The following is a 26,692-nucleotide window of genomic DNA, read 5'->3' as shown; positions in this document are numbered from 1 at the left end:
ATTTTTATATGATTTACTACTGGTACATAGTAACCCCCCTGGTAGCATGTAGGACCCTTATATCTCAGAAGGCAAATTCCAGGTTTCTTGAAATGGGGCTGGAGCACTGTATTTTACTGAACTGCTTTGAATTACGCCTCCTTAAAGACGGGGCGTGTTTTACATGATATTTTATAGAGCATTTCCCACTTATCGGTTCTGTAACCCTAATCCAAGATGGTGCGGTATCAATAACCAGCTGGACAACATTAAAGTTCTAGTCATTGAGAACAAACGTTCGGTTGTTTTTCAACACATTTTAGCCAGACAATGTCTATATATACTAACACCGAGAAGGCCAATATTTCCTCCCCCATGTCCATTGTACCGCTTAGGGAACGTCTTTGCCATCACTGCCGAATCATTTTTACCCCAAGGCAGCATGCATTGGGTTGTGCAGTGTTTATTATTTGTACAGCATCACTGTTTACCTCACACCCATTAAAGCTAATACAAAGTTAGGTTTTCTGCTCTTTGTGGGGGCACAATCCATCATCGTAATAGGCGGTGAGGACTTAGATAGGCAGAATCGCGGGGGATTGTTTATCGCGTTATCGTCTTGGTTATCTAGCTTTCCTTCTCCCTATTCTCCGATTTTTCTTCTTTTGCGGGCTTCATTCTTGTCTTCTTTATTTACACTCGCTTATTCTGTCAATATCTCATTGCGACTGTTTAAAAACCAGCAAAATGGCGACCCGAGCTCCTTTTGTTGTTCCCGCACTCAAGAAACACACGGCCACCGTGATCATGGCTCATGGCCTGGGCGACAGGTTGGTGTTCATGCCTTTAACGTAGTGTCAGTTAGCTAACAGCTTTCCCTTGGAATAGCGGTGCTGGATGGTATGTATTACCTTCTCCCTCGAAGAAATTGAAGGATGCCAAATACAGGCACTAACCAGGTTCTCCGGATAGGATGGGCCTTGCTCAGAACTGGCGCCGTAGAGGCTTGTTCGAAGAAGTTACTTTTATTTTTCCCAATGCGCCCATGATTCCTATCACAGTGGTATGTAAATTATGTTCTAGGGTGAGAGATAATGGGCTGATATTCGATTCTGCGCGCTGCAGAACTTTGGTATGTCAATGCCTGGATGGTACGACCTTTCCAAGCTCGGCCGTGATGTGAGTTATCCTTGTTCCTGGTGCATTCCTATCAAATTGGTCTCATTTAACACCTTCGCAGCTGGATTTCGAAGAAGCTATCCGCACCCAGGACGAACCAGGCATCCTCCGCTCCCGCGAGTACTTCAACACCCTGATCAAGGAACAAATCGACCAGGGCATCAATCCTTCGCGCATAGTTCTAGGTGGATTCTCTCAAGGAGGCGCGATGTCTGTGTTTACAGGTGTTACCAATAAGGAAAAGCTGGGAGGTGTATTCGGACTTTCATGCTATTTGCTTCTGAGCGATCGCATCAAGAACCAGATTCCCGAGGACTGGCCCAACAAGAAGACACCGTTCTTCCTTGCTCATGGGACCGATGATGAGATAGTGAAGTATGAGTTTGGAAAGACCTCGTCAAAGCTGCTTCAAGACCTCGGAGTGGAGAATGTTCAGTTCAACTCTTACCCGTGAGTATTGCCATTTTTACACGGTATGACTAAGTTACTGATTCGGTGTTAGTGATCTTGGCCATTCTGCCGATCCCCAGGAAATCGAAGATCTGGAGAAATTCCTTCAGCAGGTCATCCCTGCGGAAGGTGATGGTCAGGCTTCCGCCGGGCTATGACTTGATGGTCCCCCCCGGGTTTCGATCTTGGAGAAGATGACATCTAGCATGGTCTTGGGTATGGTATGCTTATTGGTTGCGGTTTTGTTCTTGAGATACCATTCCAGAGATAGAAGCGATGATTCAAAGAGATAGCATTGAGCATCAGAATTCTGCTTTATACATGTGTTCCTATTCATCTATTGTTCAATAAACCCAGACGCACGCCGTACATGATTCCCTGTTCGTATCGTTTTCACATCTCGAGTAAAGCAAAGCAAGTTTCTTGAGTCCTAACCTGTCTTCGCGCGCTTAATGGTTTTTTCGATAGCAGCAACCATGGCTTCTGTATTCTTAGCATCGAAGGGAATCAAATGCCTCGATCCGTGGTCGTAAAACTCCGCCTTCGATGGTTCGCACAGACCATACAATTGCATACTGAGGTCGTAAATCCCATCCTGCTTACCTACAATATGAGTCGTAGGAATATTGATCAGATACTCCCCTGGCGTCGGCTGGATAGTCTCCATTCCAGATGTCTCGTACGGCGCCGCACCGCAGATGAAGACAGCGGCTTTGAACAGCGGCACGTCATTTGTTTTGGCATGGTTAATAAGAAGCGAACCTGCAAGAGCAGCGCCTTGTGAGAACCCCATTACAGCGTCGAATGGGCCTTTCTTCTTAATGATATCCATGGTGTACTCGATCGCACGCGCGAGGTCTTCACCGGGTGCGGTATCGCGGGGATAGTGTTTGTAGAACGGGGGGTCCAAGATACCCTTCAGTTCTAGACCCAGTTATGGTGATGATATGGAGAAAGAAGAAGAACTCGTACCTGGCTCAGGTTCAGAGTCTAATCGGCCATCAACATATACGAAGCGATGCCCTTTGGCTTCCAGAGCCTGACTTATGCCCCCTGTTTGTGGTTAGAACGAACGATTTGTGGAACGAAATGTCATGGTCATCTGCGGTTTCCTCTCCAGGGTCCCCAGATGTTGATTTAATTACCGGATTGGATCTCAAAAATCTACTTGTCGATTAGTATTCTTCATGTGGCCGAGAGATGAAAAAGCAGTCATTGTCCCACATACTTCCCCGCTTGTGCCGGAGCCATGTAAACAGAGAAATCGCATCTTGAGAATGTGAAGGTATGTAGTGATAGCACTTGAGCAATGCCAGGAACGATCTGCAGTTGAATATGAGGTGTAGAATAAATCGGACTCAAACAATGGAGTGTTGAATGGCTAAATATATTTGTGTTGTGGTGACTCTTACTTCGTCTTGCAAGGTTGCATGCTGACAGTGCATATTTACCCGAGTAAAACCAGAATACGGGAGTTAGATTACCTAGTCGCTTACCTTGCATCTCACTAGCTTCTCTCGCTCACCACTACAACAATTTACGTGAGAAAAGTGGATTCTCCAAACATGGAGTATATTCATCCTTTTCGGTACTCTCCCTATTAAGATATGTCTTGAATCAGTCGAGAACCCATGATGGATAAATTGCATATCCCTTGCGTCGTCTATGAAGTGGAGAAGTTAATTTAGATCGAGAGTTAATCTACTCCGTAGGAACCTCGGTCGCTGAACGCGGAGGCACCATGCAGTCAACGTCCGTGTTTCACGACATCCCTACATTCCAGCACAAAAAAGACCCGGCTAGTATTATATATCTAGAAAGGCGTCAGCTAACTGCACAGCTCCTCTTTGACTAAAATACAGTACATTACGTTCGACATGTCTCTCTATCAAAATCTCGCTCTCAATGGCTCTTTTGCCTGGCAAGGCTTGCGCCATCCATTGGATATGTACTCAAGTCTTGGTCCTACGTTGAGCGAAGCTACCTTTGGCTTGTTGGGATTCTCCTTTGAGCCGAGAAGAGATATTGGCGACCTCTCCGGGAAGGTCATTTTTGTCACAGGAGGTAAATCCTGACTGAGTTTCGAGTTCGTACAGACCCTCTTTCCAGCCATAACATACTAACATGTGACGAATTCTTTTTCAGGGAATGCTGGTCTTGGAAAAGAGACCGTTCTTCAGCTTGCGCAACATAACCCGTCCCGCATATACCTCGCCGCTCGAGATGCCACTAAAGCTCGCGAGGCCATCAGCTCGATTCATGACACTATTTCCGCCTCCGTCGACATCAGACATATTGATCTTGATTTGTCTTCTTTCCAGTCTATACGCGATGCTGCAGAGAAGTTTTGCTCGGAGTGTGACCGCTTGGATATCCTGATCCTCAACGCCGGCACCATGGCGAATCCGCCAGAGCTTACAAAGGAAGGGTTCGAAATTCAATTCGGAACAAATCATATAGGCCATTTCCTGCTTACCAAACTGCTCCTCCCCACGCTAAAAAAAACCGTCGGAAGCCCCTCATCAGATGTAAGAATAGTGACGTTGAGTTCCGTGGGGAGCCATGCTGCTCCGTCCTTTGATGTCATGACCTCAACGTCTGCTCTCCTGGCCGCCCACACGCTAGTCCGTTATAGCGCGTCCAAAGCTGCCAATATCCTTTTCGCGTCGGAGCTTGCTCGCCGATACCCAGAGATTCTCTCGGTTTCTGTTCATCCGGGTGCAGTGTCCAGCGAACTATATCGCCATACCAGCGCGATGAATGCCGTCTCAAGATTTGGGCTTAATATACTTTCTACTGTGTTTCGTAGTATACGCACAGGAGCAATGAATCAGCTCTGGGCGGCTGGGACGGAGAGAGAGCAACTGGTCAACGGGGCTTACTATGTCCCAATCGGGGTGCGCGGCTCGAGCAGATTCGCCGATGATGCAGACATGGCACGAAAGCTCTGGGAATGGACGGAGAATCAGATCGCCGAGAAATCGTGATCCTCTGGTCTGTTCTGCCTCGTGTTGCCTGGCAATCTGGTACACATAATCTGGTTGATATATATGCCTAATCTTAATCGCTATCTATTTTGGACTATTGTACTCGATACAGTTGTTTTTGGCTAGATGTTTGGCTAATCAGTGTCATTCTATTATATATTTTTTGTCTTTCTTTTCTTTTCTCTCTTTTTACAAAACAATCCAATCCGCCTTCAAACGCTCAGGTTACGAATTACTGTGACCGGAATTAGTAAAGTATGCGGCGGATCACCTAGCAAGACAGCTAAAGCGGTACGAGATGAGTGCATCCAAACGGACAGGAGAGCTCTGTTGCGAAAACCACAAAGAATGGCAGAGAGCTGGTCTTGCCCGAGTTCGTCGTCTTCAGCCATGCATAACCGGATTGACATGCATGATGACGGATCCATGATCGTTAGGGTTTAGCCGAGCAGCTGCCAAACCTCGAGAGCCCATTCGAGCCCACAATCAATATCCGGACCACCAGCCGACCGACTGGAGAGGAGAATTCAGGTAGAAGAGGGAGGCACGTATGAAGGTGAAACAAACCAGCGTAAAAGAAGAAAATGCCCGACCGTGTAGAGGAAATAGCCCGGGCAGGACTCAGTCGTCGTGAGTAGAAAATGTAGAGGAAGCGCCACAAGTCAGCATTAACCCCCCACACAAACCAACTTTCACCTCATCATCAGCCACAGTGTGTTTCTCAACTCAACCACTTGAGACTCTCACCATTCAACTGACCAACGATTTTTATCTTCTTGGTACGTGGACTCTTTCCCCCCCTTCTTACTCTCTGTAACCTTCTATTCGTCCTTTGTCTCCCCTAACCGGTGTGTATTGTTGTCCCTCTTCCCCTCATCTGTTGGACATGGAGCATCAGCCACCGCTTTCTTGGCAGCCACACATTCTGCCACAAAGCCTTACCGAGTCCGAGTTTCCACAGATCCAGATTATTGACGTCCATTCATCCCACTAGGTTCAAGGAACATCTTCTCAACACACAATCATCATCATGGATCAGGCAAAGTTGGCTCGCATGCAGGCTAGCGTGCGGATTGGTACGTGTCCATTCCATATTTTTCTCCCCTCCATTTCCCCCCAATCCTTTCTGGAAATAAGTGGTCCTGGGATTTAGTGGCATTGGCAGCGAGAGGAACTGGTCGCTTAAGCCGGAGGAAATGCGATACCCGTCGCGGACGAGTCTGCAAACCGCCAAAGCTCCAAAGACCAGACGCCAGTCGCGACATGAAATCCCGGGCAGCTTCAGAAATGGGAATTCCTTTGAATGACTTGGATAATGTGACGTGATCCGTTAGCTAACCTATATCTTCATGTTGAACAGGGTACGTATAAATTCTCTTTCTTTTCGCACAGTTTCTCTCGGGTACCGCCATTCGACCACGAAAAATGGGAAATTAACCCAACACACTCCCCCAATGCCCTATCTCGCCCTTCTCTGATCTACTCTCAATTCTTACAACCCCGACCATGAATCCACCCGACTGACGAACTACCCTAAAAAACAGAGGCAAGGGCACTCCCCGCCGCAAGGTCAAGAAGGTCCACAAGTCCTCCGGCGCCGACGACAAGAAGCTCCAGGCTACCCTGAAGAAGATGAACGTCCAGCCCATCCAGGCCATCGAGGAGGTCAACATGTTCAAGGAAGACGGAAACGTCATCCACTTCGGTGCTCCCAAGGGTATATATAACCACCCATCCATCCACCCACACAACCGGCGCTTATAAATCCACCCGGCACACCCGCCGGCTGGAAAAACGTCGCAACCTCACAAGAAATCCCCCCAAAAAAGTACAACTTGCTTACTGATTCTACTCTCTATAAAGTCCACGCCTCCGTCCCCTCCAACACCTTCGCTCTCTACGGTAACGGCGAAGAGAAGGAACTCACCGAGCTCGTCCCCGGTATCCTGAACCAGCTTGGCCCCGACAGCCTCGCCTCCCTCCGCAAGCTCGCCGAGAGCTACCAGAACATGCAGAAGAACCAGGCCGGCGCCGAGGGCAAGAAGGATGATGATGAGGATGATATCCCCGATCTGGTTGAGGGCGAGAACTTCGAGAGCAATGTCGAGTAAATTCGTTAACCATATCATATCATATCATGCGTTTTAATTGATTGATATAAAAATGTGAACAAAGACATTAAAAAAGGGCTGTCATAATCTTTTTTTTCTTTTTCTTTCCTTTACTAACTCTAACACTTTACTTTTTCTTAATCGGTTTCTTGTTATTTTTTGAGGACTTTATTCTCCTGGTTCCTTTTGTTTCTTTGGAACTGGATTCTAAGGTGGGGTCTGATGGGTCATTGTGTTGTTGGGATTGATGATTGTGAGTGGCACAATGGGTGAAGAGGATGGGAGGGGTCTTGTTGACAGGGTTCAATGAGATTGTGCTAGAAGTTCTGCTGTTAAGGGTACAGTAACCGTAGGATTCTAGTACTTTTCTTACAGATGATAGGTAAGAAGCATGTCGCAAAGCGAACACCGACATTTATATACAAGTATTGTAATCCTACGAACAGCTGTAGACAAGTACAATGCGACTAGTTTATTAATTCCTTTCGCCTTCCATGCATAATTAATAAAGATCCCGACCAGTAAATGCCATAAATCATAGAGTATACGAACGAAAACTGCCAACTCGGCTAACGTCAACTCGCGCCAACAGTTGTCGGCGGGGGTGGTGCTATCGTACATGCAAGGGTATTGGTATTGCTAAGCCAGTCATAGTACTGTTTAGTGGAGACGTTTGCTCACGAGCGGGAATGCCTCCGGGCCCGAAGCTGGGCTTGCATTGACTGACGCTTGCAGAGCTTCGCATCGCCGGTGCTAAGTTCAGGTGTAGTTGGTAAGAAGTGGTGGAGGAATGAATGGGAGCAAGCATTGTGAGAGATCATGATTCCTCCCGCAATCCGCAAATATCTGTGCCGAGAACCATATCGATCATATACCAGAAACGCCAGTAGGTGTTTGACTTATCATAGTCGAATGTCCCATCATCCTTGAGCTGCGGCCCATCTCCCACGATGTCACCGGTGAACCAACTGAGGATCGGAATGGATCGCAACACGCGCTCGGTGACGGTCGGTTGGGGCGGGAGAGCCTCAGCGATCGGGCGTAATTTCGCCCGACGCACCGTCGGAATATGTGTCATGAACTCAGACTCGGGTTTCGGCTCTTGGGGCACATTCCGTTGTTGAAGGGAAGCTGTAGATGGTTGATCCACACCGGTGGCAGTCATCGAGCTTGCAGTCGGCGTCGATTCAAATGATTGGCTTTCTTCTACATCCGGGACACTAGAGAGGTTATTCACAGTGAATGACCGCGGTAACGTCGAGCGTTCATTCGTCTGGAGGAACGTGGTCGAGCGCGAAGTGGTCAAAGTGCGCGATGCTTTCGATTTTTGCTGTTCGGCGGCCGATGAATCTGCAAGGATTGGTACATCCTCCGCGGGTCCTTGGCCATGATACAGTTCACAGAAAACAAGGTGTCCATCGATCTCCTGGGGAGAGTAGAAGCAAGCGCGGTCCGCCGCGATCGTCGAATCGAACGTAACCTTGATCCAGTGGAAGCCACCCGCATAACGTTTCGATTTGCGGTTCGCATCCGCAGACAAATTCGAATGGATCACCACATCGCCGCCGCTCAGAAGCTGCGAATACCCACTCATGGAGTTAGGATCGCAGCGCGGGTAATCTTCACAGATCACGCCTCTGGACACCCGCTCATACTTATCGATCACCTTCCACTCAAAGTCTTTACTCTTGTAGCCGTACAGTATGCATTCTGTGGCGACCTTTTCCGTCTGCTGTCGTGCGTTGTCGAGATTTGAGGTAGATGTCGACTTCGGTAAGGTATTGCTGCGAGTCTTCTCCTCTTCTTGCTGCATAGCGAAAAGCCGTCCGAATTCCGCAACATTTGGGTTTTCCTTCTTTGCAGGTGTTCCCGTACGGGTACGCGATCGAGCATGATCGTAGCGAGCGTTTCTCCTCTTTCCAAAAGGGCCACTCTCTTCGGGTGGTCGTCGAGGGTTCCGGGATTCACTGCACGATTAAGTTAGACATGTTAGTCAACAATATCAATGAGCAGCAGATATAAGGGGCAAAAAGTAATCGTATGCTCACTCTTTGTAGACATAGCCCCAGGGCAGAAGATTGCCCTTGTCATCTTTTGCGCGCTCCTCCGGAGGAACAAAATGATACTCCATATTATGAATGTATTGTGGTTCTTATTGATTTAAATAAGGATTGAAAGGAGGCAATGCAGCCGGGGTGATGAAAGCTGTATCTAATGAGCTAGGATGTAAAATGAAGCTTGCTGTCAAAACCTCGATGAGGAAGCAGTCGATCTTCCCAAAAGTTTTGGGGCTGCGGTAAACACTTCTGTTAGCCCGGGGACGGTCACGTGGGCCCCATCTATCATTCCAGAGGCCATACATCCTGATACTCTAGAACAGCCATCTATAATGCTTATCTAGATGTATTTACTTATTTTAAACATTTATATTAGATTTTCTATACCGTGACCTGGTACATAGGCGGTATAATGTCAATTTAACATTATGTTCGCTTTTCCTGTGGCCGAAAAGGAAAGGCTTCGAGGTCTTGACATCCAAGCACTATTTTTTTTTTTTTTCTTTTTTATTCTAAAAAAAAAAAAATCCCCCGATTTCTTTCTTGGTACGGTATCTCAGCATATGATGCTCTAGCCCTGTCGTAAGAATTTTATATATCCAGCATCGTTTCCTAGTCCGCACACTTCTCCAAAATCTCCCACATCCGATCTTCGTCCTTCTACATGCTTAACAAACTCCTTCAACGGACACGACAGCCCGGGCCCAGATTTGCAGTATGGCAGTGGTACAATTTTGTCATTTATATTAACCCGAAGAATGGCTTCTTCACCACTGGAGTTCTTCGCCGATGAGGTTTGACAAGTCAACCGCTCAAGAACGATTCTTCCGCCCATTGGCAGCACGGACGAGGTACGCCAGACGCGGTCTGCCACTCTATGTGTGGTCGGTAAGAACGGATCATACTTTGGGTCTCTCATGATATCTAGTGCTGTGAGGAAGGGGGCGATATCCCCATCATGAACGCTAAACCAGGGAGTCAGTATGCTTCGCAATCAATTGATCTTTGGGAGCCACGATGTCACCCACAAACTGAAGAACATAGTACCAGCGTCCGGCCCAGATCGTAAAAGAGCAGTCGTAGCATTGAGCCAGAGCCAGCCCATCGCCCCAGCGTATGGGTTGCCTGGACCAGCACGGTAGTAGTGAATCAAATCACGGGCGTATTCGAAATTCTCCCAATCGTCGTGAGTAAATATATCGCACCAAGGACTTGACCCGCGAGCGATCGTCTCGAATCCGCACATCTCCTGCATACTATAGACCTCCAGATTGGTTAAGTATCCGAGTGCCAGATTTTGCTCGTCATTTATTAGTCGCTCGGCAATGGCCGGAATGTACACATCCTGGAAAAGAGCCAGCATATTGACACCATTGTCGTGTCCTTTCACAGAATCTTCGATGTATTTTGGGCATGAATCGCCCGGCGTCAGAGTGTCGGCGCCTCGCTCGAGTGTTTCGGGAATGATCTCCAACGTAGCCTTTTCAGTTTTTTCCCAATCCAGGCCGAAAAATCCAGAAGCGAAATGTTGCGCTGTTTCAATCACGCGGCCACTCTCACTTGCCCACAGCCTTGTCGTCCCCTGGCGTGGCAACAAATGTCCGTATCGCGTTAAGAAGCGAACGCCTGTTGAGAAAGCTTGAAGTGTGCCAGCATACGGACTAGTTCTGGTCAGCTGGTCAAAGTCTTTCTGCGGCTCATCGGTAAAATATGTCCAGTCGTTCAAGAACGATAGTGAACCATTAAGAACCACGTTTGCTTCTTTGATTCGATTCAGAAGTGCAAGGTGACCTTGGGATAGATGTTAGGAATAGTAGGCTCTGTTGAAATACCAGTGATGATGGTAGAGCGGGACATACGACTCCCAGCAGATTTGGTCGGATATCTTTCCCCGTGACGAGACATCTATTAGCCATTAGTATTTATTTCTGAACCGACTCAAGTGATAGTTCAAATTCGGATTGTAGACGTCCATCTAGAGGACTATGCGGTATGCAAGACAACCGTACCATATGCACCTGGTCAATAACGCACCCCTTTGGGGGTTCAAGGCCCGGTGTTTCAAGGCCGTCAGTCTTCTCTATCCATGGCCCGTTGCCGCCTAGGTGGTAGACTATGTTCCAATCATTGTCTTGATATCCGGTCTGGCCTGTTCGGAGTGGATTGTACCACGCGTTCCAGCTTGCGCAATGAGGTGACCCAATGTCCGGAGCAGAGGGGTTGCGGTTATAGAAGAAAACACTGACAATCGCAGTCAAGAGGGAAAGAATCAATGCCCATGGTGATGTTACAACCAGCATCTTTCATATAGTAGTCTTTTTATCGTGGGTTAGACATGCGGTAGATCACTGAGCGATAGAAGGTGGAGACAGTGTTGTAAGTGGTATGCAAGGATCGACGAAGTTGCCGAGACAATAAATTTAAATTCATTTATTACAACGCTCTGTAAGCAGTGAAACAATCGAGTTACTCCCTGTCCACTAAGAGCACTTTAAGTCCACGATGACTTTCTACTTTTCCCCTCTACTACTAATTATCAATTTAAAATATTACGGCGCACGATCGCGGATAACAGCGTCTTCTATGTTGTCGTTTCAATACATTTCTATCGATAAGTCGAATATATACAGACCAGATGAGTTTTTCCTTCTCTGAAAATCACATCTGATCACTGTCTATCTATTTCCACAGTAGTGGCTCTATGTACTATACACTCACGTACTATAAATAAATCGAGGACTTTTATCTCCCAGTTCTTCAATCTCTTCCTCGGTCATCCCCGCAACCTTCTCGTCCTCCAGGCCTTGGACTCTGCGAATGTTCTTCTGGCGGTAGTAGAACCACATGAGTCCATACACTATTCCTGCAAATCCCACAAGGCCTAATGTCACGGCATTTCCCCGGACATACCGAGGCGCTTCGTTATTTTTGTACAAGAACGGTGACATAACACCGCTAATGTTGCCAAACGTGAGTTGCAACCCTGTAGCAAAGGTACGCTTGCCATAGCGAGGAAGCGTAGTGGGAAGCCATGCGAGTGGCAACCCGACCGCCACATACAGCCCCAGGGCGATGAGCAATGCGCCGAAGTAATGCACCCCGGAGGATGTATCAGAAATCAGGATTCCGTAGCCGACAACGGAAATTGCGCAGAAAATACAAATGAACAGACCGCGGCGCTGAGTTCGGTCGCTGACCCAAGCGGTCACCAGATAGGCCAACGCCCCAAGTGCATAGCATGGAATTGTTAGTGCCTGTACTTCGGGCGTCGACCATGAACCCATGCCCTTGATGATAGTGGGAAGGAAAGTACTATAGCCATAAAGCATGGTATCGATGCCGAATTGAGCGATGGAAAACGCCCAGATCCTCCAATCAAGTGCGCCCTCTTTGACATCTGCCCAGTGGAACTTCTGCGCAGATGCCGTTTGACCCACGTAGCGCATCCGTCGGCGGACCACGAGGGCCTTCTCTTCTTCGTTCAAGTAATAAGCTGTGTCAGGATCATCGGCTAGAACGAACCACGCCACCACTCCTAGGAGTACGGTTGGGATACCTTCCAGTATCAGAATCCACCGCCAGCCTCGAAGTCCGCTGATCCCATCCATGAACCCAATTGCATATGCTAGAAGTCCGCCGAATGCACCGGCTGCTGCTGCACTGCTAAAAAGATACCCGGTCCGGAGAGCGAGCTCACGCTTGCTATAAAACAGGGTGAGATATGTTATAAGCCCGGGAAATAGCCCGGCCTCCACAACACCTATGTTCATTAATATTTGATATGGCTGCAGAATCAAGACTGTTACTAACCTAGGAGGAGACGGCACGCGATCAGCCCTCCATAATTCTGGGTGATTCCTGTTAGGGTCGCTATGATACCCCAAATCACCGAAATCGATGCAATGTAGCGTGACGGCCGAAGTTTCTTGAGGACCAGGTTCGATGGTACTTCAAATAACTATATGGAACAGTCAGAAATCTTGCCGTACCCACAGATGCCAGAGATCAACCATACACAGTAGGTTACAAATAAGATAGACACAGCGACCTGGTACTGGTTCCCAACTAGGCCTAAGTCTTCTTCCAGACCATACAGTCGAGCATTGCCAATGTTCACTGCGATAAATATGTATCAGCAGGCCAGCATTCGAAACGGAATGAAACAGTGGGTTGAAGCAATATCCTCATGGACATAGGAAGGGGAGCCAACCTCTATCCAAAAAACTAAATAAATAGAGAAGCACAACCATCGGCAAAATATGTATATCGATTTTCCAGAGCAGATGCTTTTCGCTCTCCCCTTCAAGAAAAGAGGACCCGGTGTCGTTTTCCTGGGGTGCTATCATGTTGCTGCCCTGTCGGGGTGATTCAACGTCCGGTTTCGGCTCACTTCGGTACTCCATGGCTGTCGCTCAAAATCTGAACCGATGTACTTGACTTTGGTCTCTGTTTCCTCTAGAATTGGAACAATTTTCAACAAAATGTCTCGCAGAAAGAGAGGAAGGCCCCTGATCAGTCCCCAGCGTTTGAACACACAATCACACCGAGCGACCTTGCATCATGCAAAAGATCGAAACACTGACGCAAAAGTATCCGAAAGAAGGGAACCCCGCGCTTCGTGTTCGCGCCAGAGTGTAACGATAATTTTATGAGCAGAATGCCAAGATCACCGATCTGCAGTTGATCTCAAGATCCCTGAAGACTAAGTGAGACAACAGACTAGGGTATCATTCAGGGACAGAAGATCGTAGAAGAAAGCAATGGAGGAGTCATTTCATTTCATTGATCATGGCAAATTAGCTCATGTTTAGACTAGTGGACCATGTTTTTTCTCACCCCACTATTGGCTCCGGTGGGATGATGGTTAAAGTTTTACACTCCGGCTTTTGAAATTTTCCTCCTTCAATACAATACATTGCATGTCGCTACTCCAGTCACAGGTTCAGGCTAATAGTTCCTGGTATTTATCTTTCCTATTGTCATTTTTACTAGTACTTTAACATCTTGGTTCAAGTGAGAGCACATCGTGGTATGAGCCAGAACACGGTCAAGGTTGCAACTGAAGGATACTGGAAAAGACCCTGAAAGATTAGCAGTGTGATTTGCCGTTGTCCCGCGGAGCAAATGCCGCTTTGCAATTCAATGCATCCAAAAATCATCGCAAATCCAGTTCTGTGGTATACTTCCCACTCATGTTAAGCAAGGGGTTCTACCCCGTGATAGTACTTACGTGTAATGATAACCAGACAGCCCAACTCAATTGTTTAGAATCCTTTAAGGTTATCATCTACCAACTCAATTAGTATAACCTTACCTATGCTGTGTAGAGTTGGCTCACCGCGTGAAGTTCTATAGATGTGGTCAAGTGGAAACCTTCAACACGCTTACCGGTTTACTATTTATTTTCCCTCTCTCTCTTTCCTTCCTTCCTTCCTTCCTTCTTTCTTTCTTTTTATCTTTGTTTCCAACAACCCCTTCCAGAAATATGAGAATAAACAGCTAATAGAATGCGATGCCTGGTAACGTCATTGCCGAGTATATCCCAGTTTCCGAGGTAAACACAGCTCACGTGGTTAACCCCCCTCTTTGGCCCTGTTAGCTGCTGCTATTACCGAATATAATAACATCGGGATAATCACGATCAATTTACTTGGCCATTCACGAGCATAATTCCCACTAGCATTCGAAACCATCCAATATGCCCGAAAGGTATGGAGATTACCAGTCCGTCATCTATGGCCGTGGGGCTATAGAAAGCGTTCAGCCGAATGTCACGACAGACCCTCGGCTTCTCGAGGAACAGGCCCGCAAGGCTCTGGGTGCCCGATCCTTTAATTATGTCGCTGGAGGGGCCGGTGAAAAGGCTACCATGGACAGCAATCGGCTGGCGTTTCGCCAATGGAAACTGTAAGCTTGCGATCGGGCGTACATTTCGCGGTAGCTGACATAATGTGTATAGTATTCCCAGAATGTTGAGACCGGTTTGTTGTGGTCAGAATCTCTTTTTACGTTCAGGGACTGATCGCCTTGTATAGGTGGATAACCAGGACCTGTCAGTAGAGCTCTTTGGCCACAAGTATCCGAACCCAGTCTTGATGGCACCTGTCGGTGTCCAGAGTTTATTCCATGAGGATAAAGAGACGGGTCTAGCCGAATCATGTGCAGACGTCGGAGTGCCGTATACTCTCAGCACGGCCAGTACTAGCTCCATTGAAGAGGTGGCCGAGGCCAATGGGGACGGAAACCGATGGTTTCAACTCTACTGGCCGCAAGATGATGACGTCACGCTCTCACTTCTGAAGCGCGCCAAAGACAATGGCTTTTCTGTTCTCGTAGTCACTTTGGATACTTGGTCCCTTGCCTGGCGACCGGCCGATCTGGACAATGCTTTTGTCCCATTCATCAAAGGTGTTGGCAACCAAATCGGCTTCTCTGACCCGGTGTTTCGTGCAAAGTTCGAGAAGGAATCCGGCTCTAAACTAGAAGAAGATATTGTCGGAGCATCTCGGGCGTGGACCTCTGACGTGTTCCCTGGCCGGCCTCATACGTGGGAGCACATCTCTTTCCTACGGAAGAATTGGGATGGGCCAATCGTTCTGAAAGGTATTCAGCATGTAGAGGATGCAAAGCTTGCTCTCACAGCTGGATGTGACGGTATCGTTGTTTCTAACCATGGAGGTACGTGGATCACACCCGGATAATGTCGCTCTTATTGATTATTGACGCTCTACAGGCCGACAGGTGGATGGTGCCATTGGTTCATTGGATATGCTTCCTGAGATAGTGGAAGCCGTTGGTGACAAGATGACGGTCCTATTCGATTCCGGGATCAGGCTGGTGCAGACGTCGTGAAAGCTCTATGTTTAGGAGCCAAGGCAGTGTTTGTAGGCAGACCTGTAATATACGGACTTGCAATCAATGGAAAAGAGGGAGCCAAATCTGTGATGAGAGGACTGCTGGCAGATCTGTGGCAGACCATGAGTCTGTCCGGTATCTGCACCGTCGCCGAATGTACTCGAGATAGAGTCAGGAAAGTCCAGCACCCAGGAGATGTGAAGGCTATGATGTGATCAGACACCACAATTATTATTGGGCTGTATAGTGACTTGTCATAAGATCATGTTCTTCCTCGGCCACGAGATTGGCGAGCGTATTTTAAAATAGCAGAATGCACGGCCAGTAGACAAATCGGAAAACAGAAAATGATCGCAAATAAAGTTCTCCTTCAGTAGTCTTATGTATTTAGCCAATGCTAATCATGGGATGTGATTCCATGGCTCTGCTAGCCGAGAACCCGTTCCAACGGAGTCGAGCTGGATAGTTTGTTGGGGCAAGCTGAAAATCACATGTCAAATATCCGTCAACATATTTCCCCCTGATTAATGCACGGAAAGGCGGAGGATGACTTGTACCTTGCCGCTTGGTGCTGATCGACAAGACTACACCTCATTGCCCTCCCCCCAGGAACTTGGTAACTGACGCAACATCTGACGGTCTGACTTGGCAAAGAATACTACTTACATTATCTATCGTCTTATCTCCGTTGCCACGAAAGTAGTTCTTCCTGTTTGTGGATGCGTTCGCTCATGGATTCTAAACACCCTTTTAATGCAATAAGAAAGAGAGCTCAAGTGATCAGTTTAATGAATCGCGATGCCTAATCTATTCGGCCTTGTGCCAATCTTGAGGCGAGATGAACCCCAACCTGATCTGGAATTGGCTCAGGGTAGTGGCGCAAGTCATATACCCGCAACGTCGGGCGCGACTCTACTCCCACGTCCAATGGCTTCAATTGTTTCCTTTGTTACTCAGTCCACTTCGCTCTCCCTCAGAGTTGGGACGTTCTTCGGAGGAGTGGCCATCGATGGAGCAAGAGCTACCACGCTGACGGGGTTGGAGCTCAGTAGAGCAGTCATTGAAGGCGTCCTGACAAGAGCTGGACGGGATGTGGCCACGAGGAGCAGCGGAGAACATGGCAAAGTAGAAGCAGAATCTATACTGGAGCGAAGCGTAAGTCCAAGTCTAGTCCCTACTTTAAATTTGCTTACATTAGCTAAGTAACATTAAGCTTGCCGCTCTGCACAAGTCGGTCACGTCTGCATCGTTCTTCGTCGCTGCAACGTTCCATTTCTCTTCTACAACTCTTTCATCTGCTTCGAACATGTCCCAGGCGCTTTTGTCTACTCTTGATGCAATACTTGGTTCAACTGAGTCTTCAAGGGCGATAGCTGCTATCATAACGCTTATCCGAAGAGAATTTCGGAACCCAAGCGTTGAGTCTATGACTGATGATAACATTGGTGTTGGGGACCTCTTGGTAGGCACAGTTGGCTTCGCCATGCTTCAACGCTGGGGAAGGAAAAATACAGAACGACAAATAAGTACGAATGGTGGGGACGAGGCCATCTGGGATGTTGTCATCTTGGATAATGGCGTCAGAGCAGATGTTGTTGGGATGCACCAGATAGAACTTACGAGGAGGCCTCGTAGCGACTTTCACGATGAGACGAGGCGTTCATCTTTCATATCGCCTGGCAATGACGAGGAAGCCTTCGATGCTGTGCAGCGTCCGGCGAGTAGGGGTGATATGACCGAGAAACATTCCCTTTCGCTTCCTCCAGGAGACCATCAAATGTCCGACGATGAAATCCGGTTGTATATTATGAAGCAGCTTCCTCAAGGCTGTCGTGCCTCGATAAAGACCGATCTAGTCACTGCACGTACTATTACAGTTGACATCTACGATGACGACAGCGCAGAGATTGCTGCTCCACCCGGTACGATGGTGATTGAGGAAAGGTTCCGTAACGATCAGTGCTTTGGCAGTAGTGCGGGATCGAGCCCTCCCCAACTTCCCAAGCACACTGTTGTTTTTCGAACGGCTTTCAATAAATCTCAAAGTGCAGACGTGAGGCTATCACGCGGAGACGATATCTCGGGTATATACGAGATCAATTCTGACCATGGCAACCAGAGTCCTTCCTTGAGTCAAGGCATTACGATTACTGGCTCACCCCATGACGCCGAGTCAACTGTCGCAAATCACCATCATGCTATGCTCCAAGACAAACCAATACAAACTATCCAAACTGCAATTGAAGGTGGCAGCCATCGAAACCCTCGTTTGCCAGGAACCAATGGACTGGATAAATCTTCATACGAGCCAACGCTGCCCGCTGATTCAAGCAGCTCTAAACGATACCGTGTAGAATCTGCTAGGACCGCTTCAAACGAAGCTGACACCACTTCAAAAGGCTCGTTTGGGAAAGGCTCCCTGACGAGGATTGCACAGAAAGTGAAGCCGGCGTATGTTGAGAGAAGTGACCAGAGTAAGCGACTATCGGGGAAGGAAAAGTCTAGCACACCACCTGTCCATTCCGTCCAACGCAGCAAGGGTTCGAAAAGCTCCGTCCCTGAAAGAAAATCATCAGCTTCCAGACAATCTCCCAAACCTGCCGCAGAAGCAAAACAGGAAAAGCCGCCACTCCCTTCCAAGGCTCGACTTTCGCCTATAGCGAACCGAGGCTCACCAAGATCACCTTTACAAAGCGCTCGACTGCCTGTCCCTTCAACAGTGCGAAGTGGTAGCGCACGGGAAACGGCCCCCGAAAGGAATCCGATGCCTGAGTTTTACGCAATACACGAGAAGAATGAAGAATCTTTCATGAAGCAAACGGATGCTTATTCTACAAACGTGCGCCCGAAATCTTCTGCAGGTGTGAGAACACATGTGCGTAGCAGCAGTTCTATGTCAGTCACACGATCTGAGGCGGAAATGTCTGTGTCTGTCAATGATGGGCGTCCGGGCTCCTCAAATTTACACAAAAGTTCTCATACGTTTACTCCCAGCATATACTCTTTAGCAACGGCTGGCTCGGAGACGTCACTCATACTTGCACATCGGTCCCGCAAGAGTGCTTACGATGATATGGAAACTATGCAAGCATTAAGTCGCGATGGACTTGTACCAGGAATATTTCCCGAAAAGCATTTTGTGCAGAATATCAGGCGTTTCCTCCGGTTTTCCTCAGCATCTTATGGATCAAATGCCCTCAAAGTCATGGGTGTTCCACCAACGACCAAGGCTCTTGCATCTCAAGAATCTGACAGTCGAGAGCATAGCGACTTCTCAGATCACACTGGCCTGCCGGCTTCGACAATACTTCTCTCGTCCTTTGTCGATCCCGCGGGTGGGTCAAACGCTGCTGGGGAGACGGAGACTGGCTTTCCTCTAGTCCATTACCTGTTCCTAGACCATGAATCGAGGCCGTTGTCCTAACGCTTAGGGGAACATGGGGCTTCGAAGATATCCTCACAGATATGACCTGTGATTATGATGACCTGGTATGGCAAGGAAAGAGCTGGAAAGTTCACAAGGGTATGCATGCTTCTGCGCAACGACTGTTGATGGGGGGAGGTGGAAAAGTTATGATTACACTTCGAGCTGCTTTGGAGGAATTTTCAGATTACGGCGTGGTACTATGCGGTCACTCGCTAGGCGGAGGCGTTGCTGCATTATTAGCTACGATGATATCGGAACCTACGAATGATGGCTTCGGGACATCGTTTGTGACTACTTCATATCAAGCCACTGCGCAACGTTTACTCCTAACTGGAAGTAGCGAGACGAATCAAATGGCTTGCTTTCTTCCCTCGGGGCGACCTATACATGTTTATGCATATGGTCCGCCTGCATGCATGTCCCCTTTTCTTCGCCGTGCGACACGAGGGTTAATCACGACGATTGTTAACGGTCATGATGTGGTACCCAGCCTCTCTTTAGGAATTTTGCATGATATGCATACGGTGTCAGTGGCTTTCAAGAGTGATGTTTCAGGAACTAAGTCGCACGTACAAGGCCGTGTTTGGAATAGTTTGCGGCAGAGTATCGTTAATAAGTTCTACGTCAACGAGCCGCCTATAGTCCAGCATGCTGGTGACGGCATTGGTGAAGACGCTTGGGCATGGAAGACTCTCAAAATGCTCAGAGAGGAAATGCTCGCGCCTAAACTGATGCCCCCGGGAGAGGTATTCGTGGTTGAGACCATGCGCGTCCTTCAGCGGGACGCTTTCACGTCTGGTCTGGGTGATGATGGCCACCCGCGGCTGGGTCGTCCTGCAACGAGAGTCCAGCTCAAGTTTATTCGAGACGTCGAATCCGTCTTTGGAGAAATGAGATTCGGATCAGGAATGTTCAGTGACCACAATCCTGCACGTTATGAAGCAAGCCTCGCGGCGCTCTCGCGTGGTATTTTAGATGACTGATGTATCATGATTTGATCGTTATCTGACGTGAAAGGGAACGACATGCAGGCCCTAACCTCTTAAGCCAGCAACCCCTCATTTTCTCTTTATATATACTTTCATTTCCATTTGTCAAATCTCCGGTATTACACCGAAGAAGCTACCCAGTCCAGTACTGGAAGACGCACATATATACAGGCGATCCAAGTTGAATATACCCCCATGGCACAATCATTCATTAGAAATAAAACATGAAATTTCAATTACAACATCTTTAGATGTAATTGGCTGGTGCTCGCCGTACCGTAGCCCGGTTGAGCAACTGAGCCAGGCATAAATTATTTTGAGGATTCACAGCATCCGCGCGGCCAGAGGACGACCACACACTTATTTGGAATGAGTGATTCATTTCCTCATACCTGCGTGCTCTTGAGTTGCAGCGACCTTGCAACGCTTCTTTAGCTCAAGCCAGACGTGAATGCGTGAAGACCGTGGAGCGATATGGAAAGCAATAGATGATCGAGCACGGCAAGAGCTGTAGTGATCTCATCGTCAAACCAAATCTCCAATTAGTTCAGCTTGCCCATTGAAACCACGGAGGGCAAAACACCCCGGTAGCAACCAGCAAGCCCAGCGCAGGGCTTGATATACCGAAGGGGTAGCCCACATTATAATTATAGATAATCCAACATGGCCTATTGACTGTGCAACAAAGAATAAGTATCGTGTTGCGCAAAGGGCATCGTGCATCAAGGAACACCAACCTCCAACTTAAAATCCATAAATATAGCCTCATATTTAACCGTTATGGGGAGGCTCTCTCTTTGATCCGTCCAGACCCTTCTGTTTCCTTTCCTCAATTCGAGCATCTAGATCGAGCATCTGCCGTTCAACAAGTTCTTTCTTCGCCGCTAGATTTTCCCGCATACCCCGAAGAGACGCGATTCGCTCGTCTATTGTAGCTTCTTGTTTCTGTTGAACCGTCTATACACACGGAGAAATAAGTCAGCTAATTGAAACTGGCCGAGAAATATCACTGAGGTTCTTTGGCCATACCTGGGTAACCTCTTGTTCGGTCTTGATACCGGCGCCGTAGAGTGTTCCGGCGATGGTGATTGAGACTACTGCGGTGGTTAAAATAACACGGCGTGCTTTCTGGGAGGCCATAATGAAGAAGAGAGGTTCGATTGGCTCTACGGCTCAATGATCAAAAGGATAAACAGGAATTGGAGCGTTCGTGCGGAGATGAGGAATCTCCGCAATCAATTGAGGGTCTCAATCCGATCAAGCAAGGCGGCAACCGCATTGACCCGGCAGAATTTTTGAACGTTTTCTGAGATGGTTCATCGGATGCTGGATCTTTTGTAGGGTCATTTTTTTTACACTCGTCAGGTTACAGAATTTTGGTTTCATTAACCATATACAGTGCTAATAGGTAGTTTAATATTATGAGCAGGTTTGAAGCTGAATAAACAAATATTGATGGAGATAGAGGAGGTATACTTTACTACTGGAGGTCCATTTCCTGGCTGAGAGATTCAATGTGCCTGTACTAGCGCGGATTCTAAGAGTACCGCTTTCTTTTCTAGGAATAGCGGCTACCTTTCCATTTGTTGTCTAGTGTATCCGATCCTGCCGCTTTCCGATCATGAAGCAATCTAACCGTACTAAGTAACTAGCTATATTTACTATCGACAGGTCTGATAAACAGAAGGGGATTTGCAATTCGCCATGAATCAATAATTTGGTTAAAAACACTGATTGAGATTGACCGTGGCCATGACAAATAAAAGTTGAAAGAACAAGGGTCAGTGGCCTGTGCCATAGTCACTCAATTAACAGGACTTACATAGAATTTAATTTAATATATCAAAAAAGAAAAACATATCATTCACTATTCCCACGCAACTAAGTAAAATCAGAGGCCAGGAGTTTACATCTAAAATATCTCCGTGTCTATCCTTCGGCGTGTTATTATTAAAGAGCGACTGTTAATGGAATGTGGCTATGACAGAAATAAGATAAATATGATTAGAATATTCTATACCCATACTCATATGCTTAAATATTATGCATGTTTCCTTTTCCAATGTTGTATGTAGTCGTCCCTGCGAGTGAAAGTCCTATGATAGAACTCACGAGCAACCAGCTCCTGAAACCTCCACCGCTTTTTAACCCATATACGATAGACTATTTCAACATATCGGCGGACATCACCTTGTTCTATCCCGGTATAAGAGCATAAAGGGCACTTGACTGGCTTGATATGCATTCTCAAGTGCCTCCTAAAACCCGTTAGAAGAAAGGATAGGAAAGTGTGGCTATCAGGCATACGACTGATGCATATCTGGTATGGACAATGATAACTCCCATCTTCTGTAAGTTGGCTGGTATTTCTTCCATCCTTCCCTACATTTGATGTCTCGTTAGATCGCCACTTAGATATAAATGATACATTTTTAATATGTATAAGATCGTCACAGAAGCCCGGTTAAATGGAGCGCTAATTTGCTATTATTCACAGGAAGTTGGGTATTTTCTTTTTTATTAAGCCTTGAGAATGGTGTCCGACCAAAATTATCTTGATACTTCGAATCTGCTTTATGTTCAAGTATTTACTTCACTACTGCTTCATTCCCTCTCTGAAGCCAAGAAGAGAGGTGTCCGACCATCACTATCCGAGAACTCTATCGAGACGTTGGGCGGCCATTGTGCGAATGTTTTATCCCAGGACTGCCACCCAGTCGAACATAACCCGGGTCTTGCTATCAGTTCAGATGAGTCGACCTATATAGGTAATAGAAGATCATACGAGAAAAGAACGGCATTCCCATCAATTAACTAAACGTAAAGCACGCCCCACGTTCACAGGAGGGAGGAGGTCCCCGAGAGCCTCACGAGGGCTGGGCGTCCTTTTCGGACCTCCTCTTAGGAGGTAGAGCTCTATTCACCACGAAGATTACGAAGTGCCGCCTGCATTCATATAAGAGCTTCCTTCAATTCATCCTCCGCTATGGTCAGACAATCGATACTGGAACAGATCGAGCTATGCAGCTCAGCAGGACGGATGCGGGCGCCAGTGGATTATCCCAAATATCCTAATGAAGCCTCCCCTCTAACCATTGTGTTAATGACCCAGCAAATAGACATGTATTGTCTACATCTCCAAGTCTCAAATCGACCTTGAAAGTCCACATACCGCTCCTCAAAAACATTGCAAGAATCTGGAAATCTAGTAAAATTTCACTGGAGCCGCTACTAGGTAAATAGTCGACCTGAATTCCATGGGTATCGCGAATAGTAAGGTGGCCTAGTGGACCGAAGGGTGTAGTTTTTAACGGTTCTGTATAAGATATTTCCTCGTCGTAATTACCATCTGCGTAGATAGCAGAAAGGCTTACAGTAAAGGTGGCATTGACGAGGCCCTCGTCAGGAAGTTCCAGCTCCTTCTTTTTAGATTCAGGCAGATAACCGCGCAGGTAGACGAAGAAGATATGGTCGCTTTATTAGAATATGTTATTCTTAAACTGTACTTTAAGGAGAGAGGGGACCTTACGCGATAATGGGCGTCGGGGCAATCTCGAGGAACTCGACAGAGAATATCTGGTCTTCCTTTGGCACGATATCGTATACGGCATTGTTGTGGCCGGGGATCTTTTGTTGGGCCATAATATTAGCAAGAATAGCTAGGGCAGCGGTGTAGAAGGCGACTGTAAACCCATGTGGCTTGGCCAGGTGTCTCTATCCCTCCGCTAGCTTCCTATAAATATTCGTCTGTGTACATGGTCATGTGACTGAAGGGGGCGATATATGAGTGAACGAAAGAAGGGGAATAAACAAACAATAGATAGGAATCTGCGAGAGTATCGATTCTTTTATTTACCAGTGCATTGCTTTTCCGTGTGCCGCCTGTCCTCGACCATAACGATCCTCATTGCTACTTGACGAGGGGTCAGCACCCCATCGCTAGTACTTATACTAAATGCTCTGATATCCACGTTTCATATTTTTAGCTAACCAAAGGGCTCTTTAACTATTAATCGCGCGTCTTATGTGGCTTAAGTACGGCTGAGCGGACGGAAAGCCCTGTTCTCCACCCCCTATGGTCGTATGTGCGAGTTTTCTATTTGAAGAGGCTTATATCACTGCTCAGAGCAAACATTCGCTCTTGTTGCATACTCTGTACTTGTTGCCTTACCTCTGAAATCCGTTGAGAGCCAAGGCGACAGGTTTTGAGAAGACAACTTCCAAGCTGAAGGATAAGAACTTGATAGCAAACATCGAAACACGCCCTTCCAAAGACTACGCCTTTCCGGAGACAACCCCGACACCTTCGGATCTGATCCGAACCACTTGACGATGCGGGGTCTTCTACATAGATCTAAGGTTTATATCAGCCTCACGCTTGTAACTTATTGTCTATGCCGGTATTGAATAATTCGGCCATCGCCCGCTCTCATGGCTTCCAGACCGGCCATTGGCTCTTTCCGAGGGGCTCAGTTGGCAGGGAATACATCGCGAGGCAGACCTAACCCGCGCTGGCTGTGTCGAGATGGATCCACCGTATCTGGACCGAAAGATCAACTGCCGCCACACTCTCTCTTGCCCACTAAGATGCTATGGCGATCCCTTCTAGTGGCTACTATTTCGTCCCATCCATGGCTGTTGACTCCAGTATTGAGGACACTCTCTGTCCTCGCTCACCCTCGAGTATCTCTCTTGGATGTGAATAAGAATGCCATACTCCGCGGGATCCTAAAAACAACCTTCTACAACCACTTCTGTGCTGGGGAGAACGCTGCCGAAGTCACTGGTACGATTGACCGGATCAAGCACATGGGTTTTAAAGGAGTCATCCTCACGTACGCTCGAGAAATTGTGGTCGACGCTTCGTCCCAAAAGGCCGATAATGCTACCACGACCAATGAGAAGGCAAGAGCACAAACGACAAAGAGCGCTGAGATTGAAGCCTGGAGACAAGGGGTCCTGGAGACGGTCGAAATGGTGGGAACTGATGACTTCTTGGCCCTAAAGTGAGTTGATTACATGTCAAGCTATTCGCTTAAAGGCTAACATGATGCTTCTAGACTCACTGGGGCAGGTCCTCAAGTAATGCACACGCTCTCTTCCAATCAACCCTTACCGGAGCAGATGGTGCTTGCTTTGCAGGATGTCTGCACTCGCGTCATAGAGCGTAATGCGCGCATCTTTGTCGATGCAGAGCAGCAGTCTGTCCAACCCGGTATCGACGCTGTTGCTCTAGACCTAATGCGTTGCTACAATCAAAATGGTACTGCTGTGGTATACAATACTTACCAAGCGTATCTCAAGTCGACTCCCGAGAATCTTCTTTCCCATCTGAATATCGCAGAGAATGAAGGTTTCACCTGGGCGTGAAGCTAGTCCGAGGCGCATATATCAACTCCGAGCCACGCCATCTGATTAATGATACAAAATCGGGTACAGACGACTCATACAATGCAATCGCAGCTGGAATTCTGCGTCGCCAATACGGCCCTTTTGGGGTTGAGCGACAATTCCCTTCCAGCGAGCTGTTTCTTGCTACACATAACAAGGACAGTGCTCTGGCAGCCGACTCCTTGTACAAAGCACGACTCGCCGCTGGGCAACCGACTACTAAGGTACAGTATGGACAATTGCTGGGGATGGCGGACGAGGTCAGCTGTCGTCTGTTACAGCTTCATGATGACAGCAGCCAAGCGGCCCGAAAGGCGTCTCCTGAAGTATACAAGTGCCTTAGTTGGGGAACTCTGGGGGATTGTCTGTCTTACCTTCTGCGCCGGGCCGTGGAGAACCGTGATGCGGTAGGGCGGACGAAGCAGGAATATTTTGCTCTCAAGACGGAGGTCAAGCGTCGGATAACGAATATGTTTAGTCTTCGATGGTAGTTTACTCTAGAATTCCACTTTTGTCTCGCGATTCCTTCGTGCGGGCCTCTCAATCAATGTACAGTAGTAAATGTCGGGGCGCATAGTAGCCCGATATCTCGGTAAAAAAAGCCGAAAGAGCAAACCAACCTTTGGCACTGCAAGGCGTACTGCTAAAGCTCCAATACCAGTCCATATCTTCAAACTGTTATACTGAGGGAAATGTACCTTGAATCTTGGGTTCAAGTTTATAGCGATGAATAATAGTTAACTATGTAGGGTTAGCCAATTTAGTCACATCCTAGATTGATTTAATCCCGGGATCTCTTCCGACGTAAACCCCGCCTCCCACTCAAACAGCCTCAACTGTCTTGATTGTTCACGATACCTATGGATTCTTTCGCTCATAGAGGTATTCCAAGATACTAGTATTGTGGAATACCCAGTATTTCAGTCCAATGACCCTCATGACAGCATTTTGATCTGCCCCGAAAGACAAAAAATGGTGACTACCAATCCGCGCGCGGCCAATGCGTGAGTCCCGATAAGCCCTCGGAGGTTCCCCCGATGGCCAATCCACGCCGTACAGTACGGTATCATACTGACCTTCTATAGATGTGAATCGTGCCGCCGACGGAAGGTGAAATGCTCAGGGGATCAGCCCTGTCGCAGCTGCGTTAGGCATAACTGGGAATGTGTGCCTGGCCATGCCGGCCGTAGAAAGTATTCTGAAGCGTATGTCCTTCCTCCTCTTCTTTCCCAGACAATGCGGTCTTTTCGTTGACAGCTCAATACAT

General features: G+C 47.6%; 12 protein-coding genes across 12 annotated transcripts; 7 read left to right on the top strand and 5 right to left on the bottom strand.

Moving 5' to 3' along the window:
* Nucleotides 1-726: 726 nt before the first annotated feature.
* On the top strand, nt 727-1,766 carry ANOM_003836 (palmitoyl-(protein) hydrolase; the record flags this gene model as incomplete). Its single annotated transcript, XM_015549093.1, has 6 exons — nt 727-809; nt 868-879; nt 952-1,042; nt 1,105-1,158; nt 1,220-1,608; nt 1,661-1,766. 6 exons carry the CDS (start codon nt 727-729, stop codon nt 1,764-1,766), a joined length of 735 nt encoding a protein of 244 aa, XP_015407509.1.
* Nucleotides 1,767-2,038: 272 nt separating this feature from the next.
* ANOM_003835 (uncharacterized protein) lies at nt 2,039-2,878 on the bottom strand (the record flags this gene model as incomplete). Its single annotated transcript, XM_015549092.1, has 4 exons — nt 2,039-2,532; nt 2,581-2,661; nt 2,754-2,772; nt 2,837-2,878. The coding sequence occupies 4 exons, from the start codon at nt 2,876-2,878 to the stop codon at nt 2,039-2,041; spliced, it is 636 nt and encodes a 211-aa protein (XP_015407510.1).
* Nucleotides 2,879-3,452: 574 nt separating this feature from the next.
* On the top strand, nt 3,453-4,595 carry ANOM_003834 (putative short-chain dehydrogenase/reductase family protein; the record flags this gene model as incomplete). The annotated part of the gene is made up of 2 exons (XM_015549091.1): nt 3,453-3,672; nt 3,754-4,595. Coding segments are annotated over 2 exons (1,059 nt in total), but the record flags the coding sequence as incomplete, so codon positions are not given.
* A 766-nt stretch (nt 4,596-5,361) lies between these two features.
* Nucleotides 5,362-6,782, top strand: ANOM_003833 (nascent polypeptide-associated complex subunit family protein). Its single transcript, XM_015549090.1, has 4 exons — nt 5,362-5,443; nt 5,590-5,671; nt 6,142-6,312; nt 6,459-6,782. The coding sequence occupies exons 2-4, from the start codon at nt 5,626-5,628 to the stop codon at nt 6,704-6,706; spliced, it is 465 nt and encodes a 154-aa protein (XP_015407504.1). The 5' UTR covers nt 5,362-5,443; nt 5,590-5,625; the 3' UTR covers nt 6,707-6,782.
* Nucleotides 6,783-7,523: 741 nt separating this feature from the next.
* On the bottom strand, nt 7,524-8,933 carry ANOM_003832 (uncharacterized protein; the record flags this gene model as incomplete). Its single annotated transcript, XM_015549089.1, has 2 exons — nt 8,755-8,933; nt 7,524-8,673 (listed from the first exon to the last, which is right to left on the bottom strand). Exons 1-2 carry the CDS (start codon nt 8,835-8,837, stop codon nt 7,524-7,526), a joined length of 1,233 nt encoding a protein of 410 aa, XP_015407505.1. The 5' UTR covers nt 8,838-8,933.
* A 350-nt stretch (nt 8,934-9,283) lies between these two features.
* ANOM_003831 (putative MFS transporter) lies at nt 9,284-13,184 on the bottom strand. The gene is made up of 8 exons (XM_015549088.1): nt 12,974-13,184; nt 12,779-12,879; nt 12,574-12,721; nt 11,482-12,523; nt 10,773-11,004; nt 10,623-10,668; nt 9,792-10,554; nt 9,284-9,728 (listed from the first exon to the last, which is right to left on the bottom strand). Exons 1-8 carry the CDS (start codon nt 13,164-13,166, stop codon nt 9,335-9,337), a joined length of 2,919 nt encoding a protein of 972 aa, XP_015407506.1. The 5' UTR covers nt 13,167-13,184; the 3' UTR covers nt 9,284-9,334.
* A 1,277-nt stretch (nt 13,185-14,461) lies between these two features.
* On the top strand, nt 14,462-15,910 carry ANOM_003830 (uncharacterized protein; the record flags this gene model as incomplete). Its single annotated transcript, XM_015549087.1, has 4 exons — nt 14,462-14,670; nt 14,723-14,744; nt 14,799-15,441; nt 15,497-15,910. 4 exons carry the CDS (start codon nt 14,462-14,464, stop codon nt 15,613-15,615), a joined length of 993 nt encoding a protein of 330 aa, XP_015407507.1. The 3' UTR covers nt 15,616-15,910.
* Nucleotides 15,911-16,416: 506 nt separating this feature from the next.
* ANOM_003829 (putative lipase) lies at nt 16,417-20,028 on the top strand (the record flags this gene model as incomplete). The annotated part of the gene is made up of 3 exons (XM_015549086.1): nt 16,417-16,773; nt 16,832-19,008; nt 19,050-20,028. 3 exons carry the CDS (start codon nt 16,417-16,419, stop codon nt 20,026-20,028), a joined length of 3,513 nt encoding a protein of 1,170 aa, XP_015407488.1.
* A 777-nt stretch (nt 20,029-20,805) lies between these two features.
* Nucleotides 20,806-21,174, bottom strand: ANOM_003828 (uncharacterized protein; the record flags this gene model as incomplete). Its single annotated transcript, XM_015549085.1, has 2 exons — nt 20,806-20,991; nt 21,064-21,174. 2 exons carry the CDS (start codon nt 21,172-21,174, stop codon nt 20,806-20,808), a joined length of 297 nt encoding a protein of 98 aa, XP_015407487.1.
* A 1,931-nt stretch (nt 21,175-23,105) lies between these two features.
* Nucleotides 23,106-23,676, bottom strand: ANOM_003827 (uncharacterized protein; the record flags this gene model as incomplete). Its single annotated transcript, XM_015549084.1, has 2 exons — nt 23,106-23,508; nt 23,564-23,676. The coding sequence occupies 2 exons, from the start codon at nt 23,674-23,676 to the stop codon at nt 23,106-23,108; spliced, it is 516 nt and encodes a 171-aa protein (XP_015407495.1).
* Nucleotides 23,677-24,465: 789 nt separating this feature from the next.
* Nucleotides 24,466-25,916, top strand: ANOM_003826 (proline oxidase Put1; the record flags this gene model as incomplete). Its single annotated transcript, XM_015549083.1, has 3 exons — nt 24,466-25,040; nt 25,095-25,387; nt 25,474-25,916. The coding sequence occupies 3 exons, from the start codon at nt 24,466-24,468 to the stop codon at nt 25,914-25,916; spliced, it is 1,311 nt and encodes a 436-aa protein (XP_015407494.1).
* A 481-nt stretch (nt 25,917-26,397) lies between these two features.
* On the top strand, nt 26,398-26,679 carry ANOM_003825 (Zn(II)2Cys6 transcription factor domain-containing protein; the record flags this gene model as incomplete). Its single annotated transcript, XM_015549082.1, has 2 exons — nt 26,398-26,429; nt 26,511-26,679. The coding sequence occupies 2 exons, from the start codon at nt 26,398-26,400 to the stop codon at nt 26,677-26,679; spliced, it is 201 nt and encodes a 66-aa protein (XP_015407493.1).
* Nucleotides 26,680-26,692: the final 13 nt, after the last annotated feature.

The sequence above is a fragment of the Aspergillus nomiae genome (assembly GCF_001204775.2).
Source record: "Aspergillus nomiae NRRL 13137 chromosome Unknown contig00110, whole genome shotgun sequence".
NCBI classification, from domain to species: Eukaryota; Fungi; Ascomycota; class Eurotiomycetes; order Eurotiales; family Aspergillaceae; genus Aspergillus; species Aspergillus nomiae.
The sequence above is the reverse complement of the archived record's forward strand: the minus strand, read 5'-3'. Positions and strand labels throughout refer to the sequence as shown.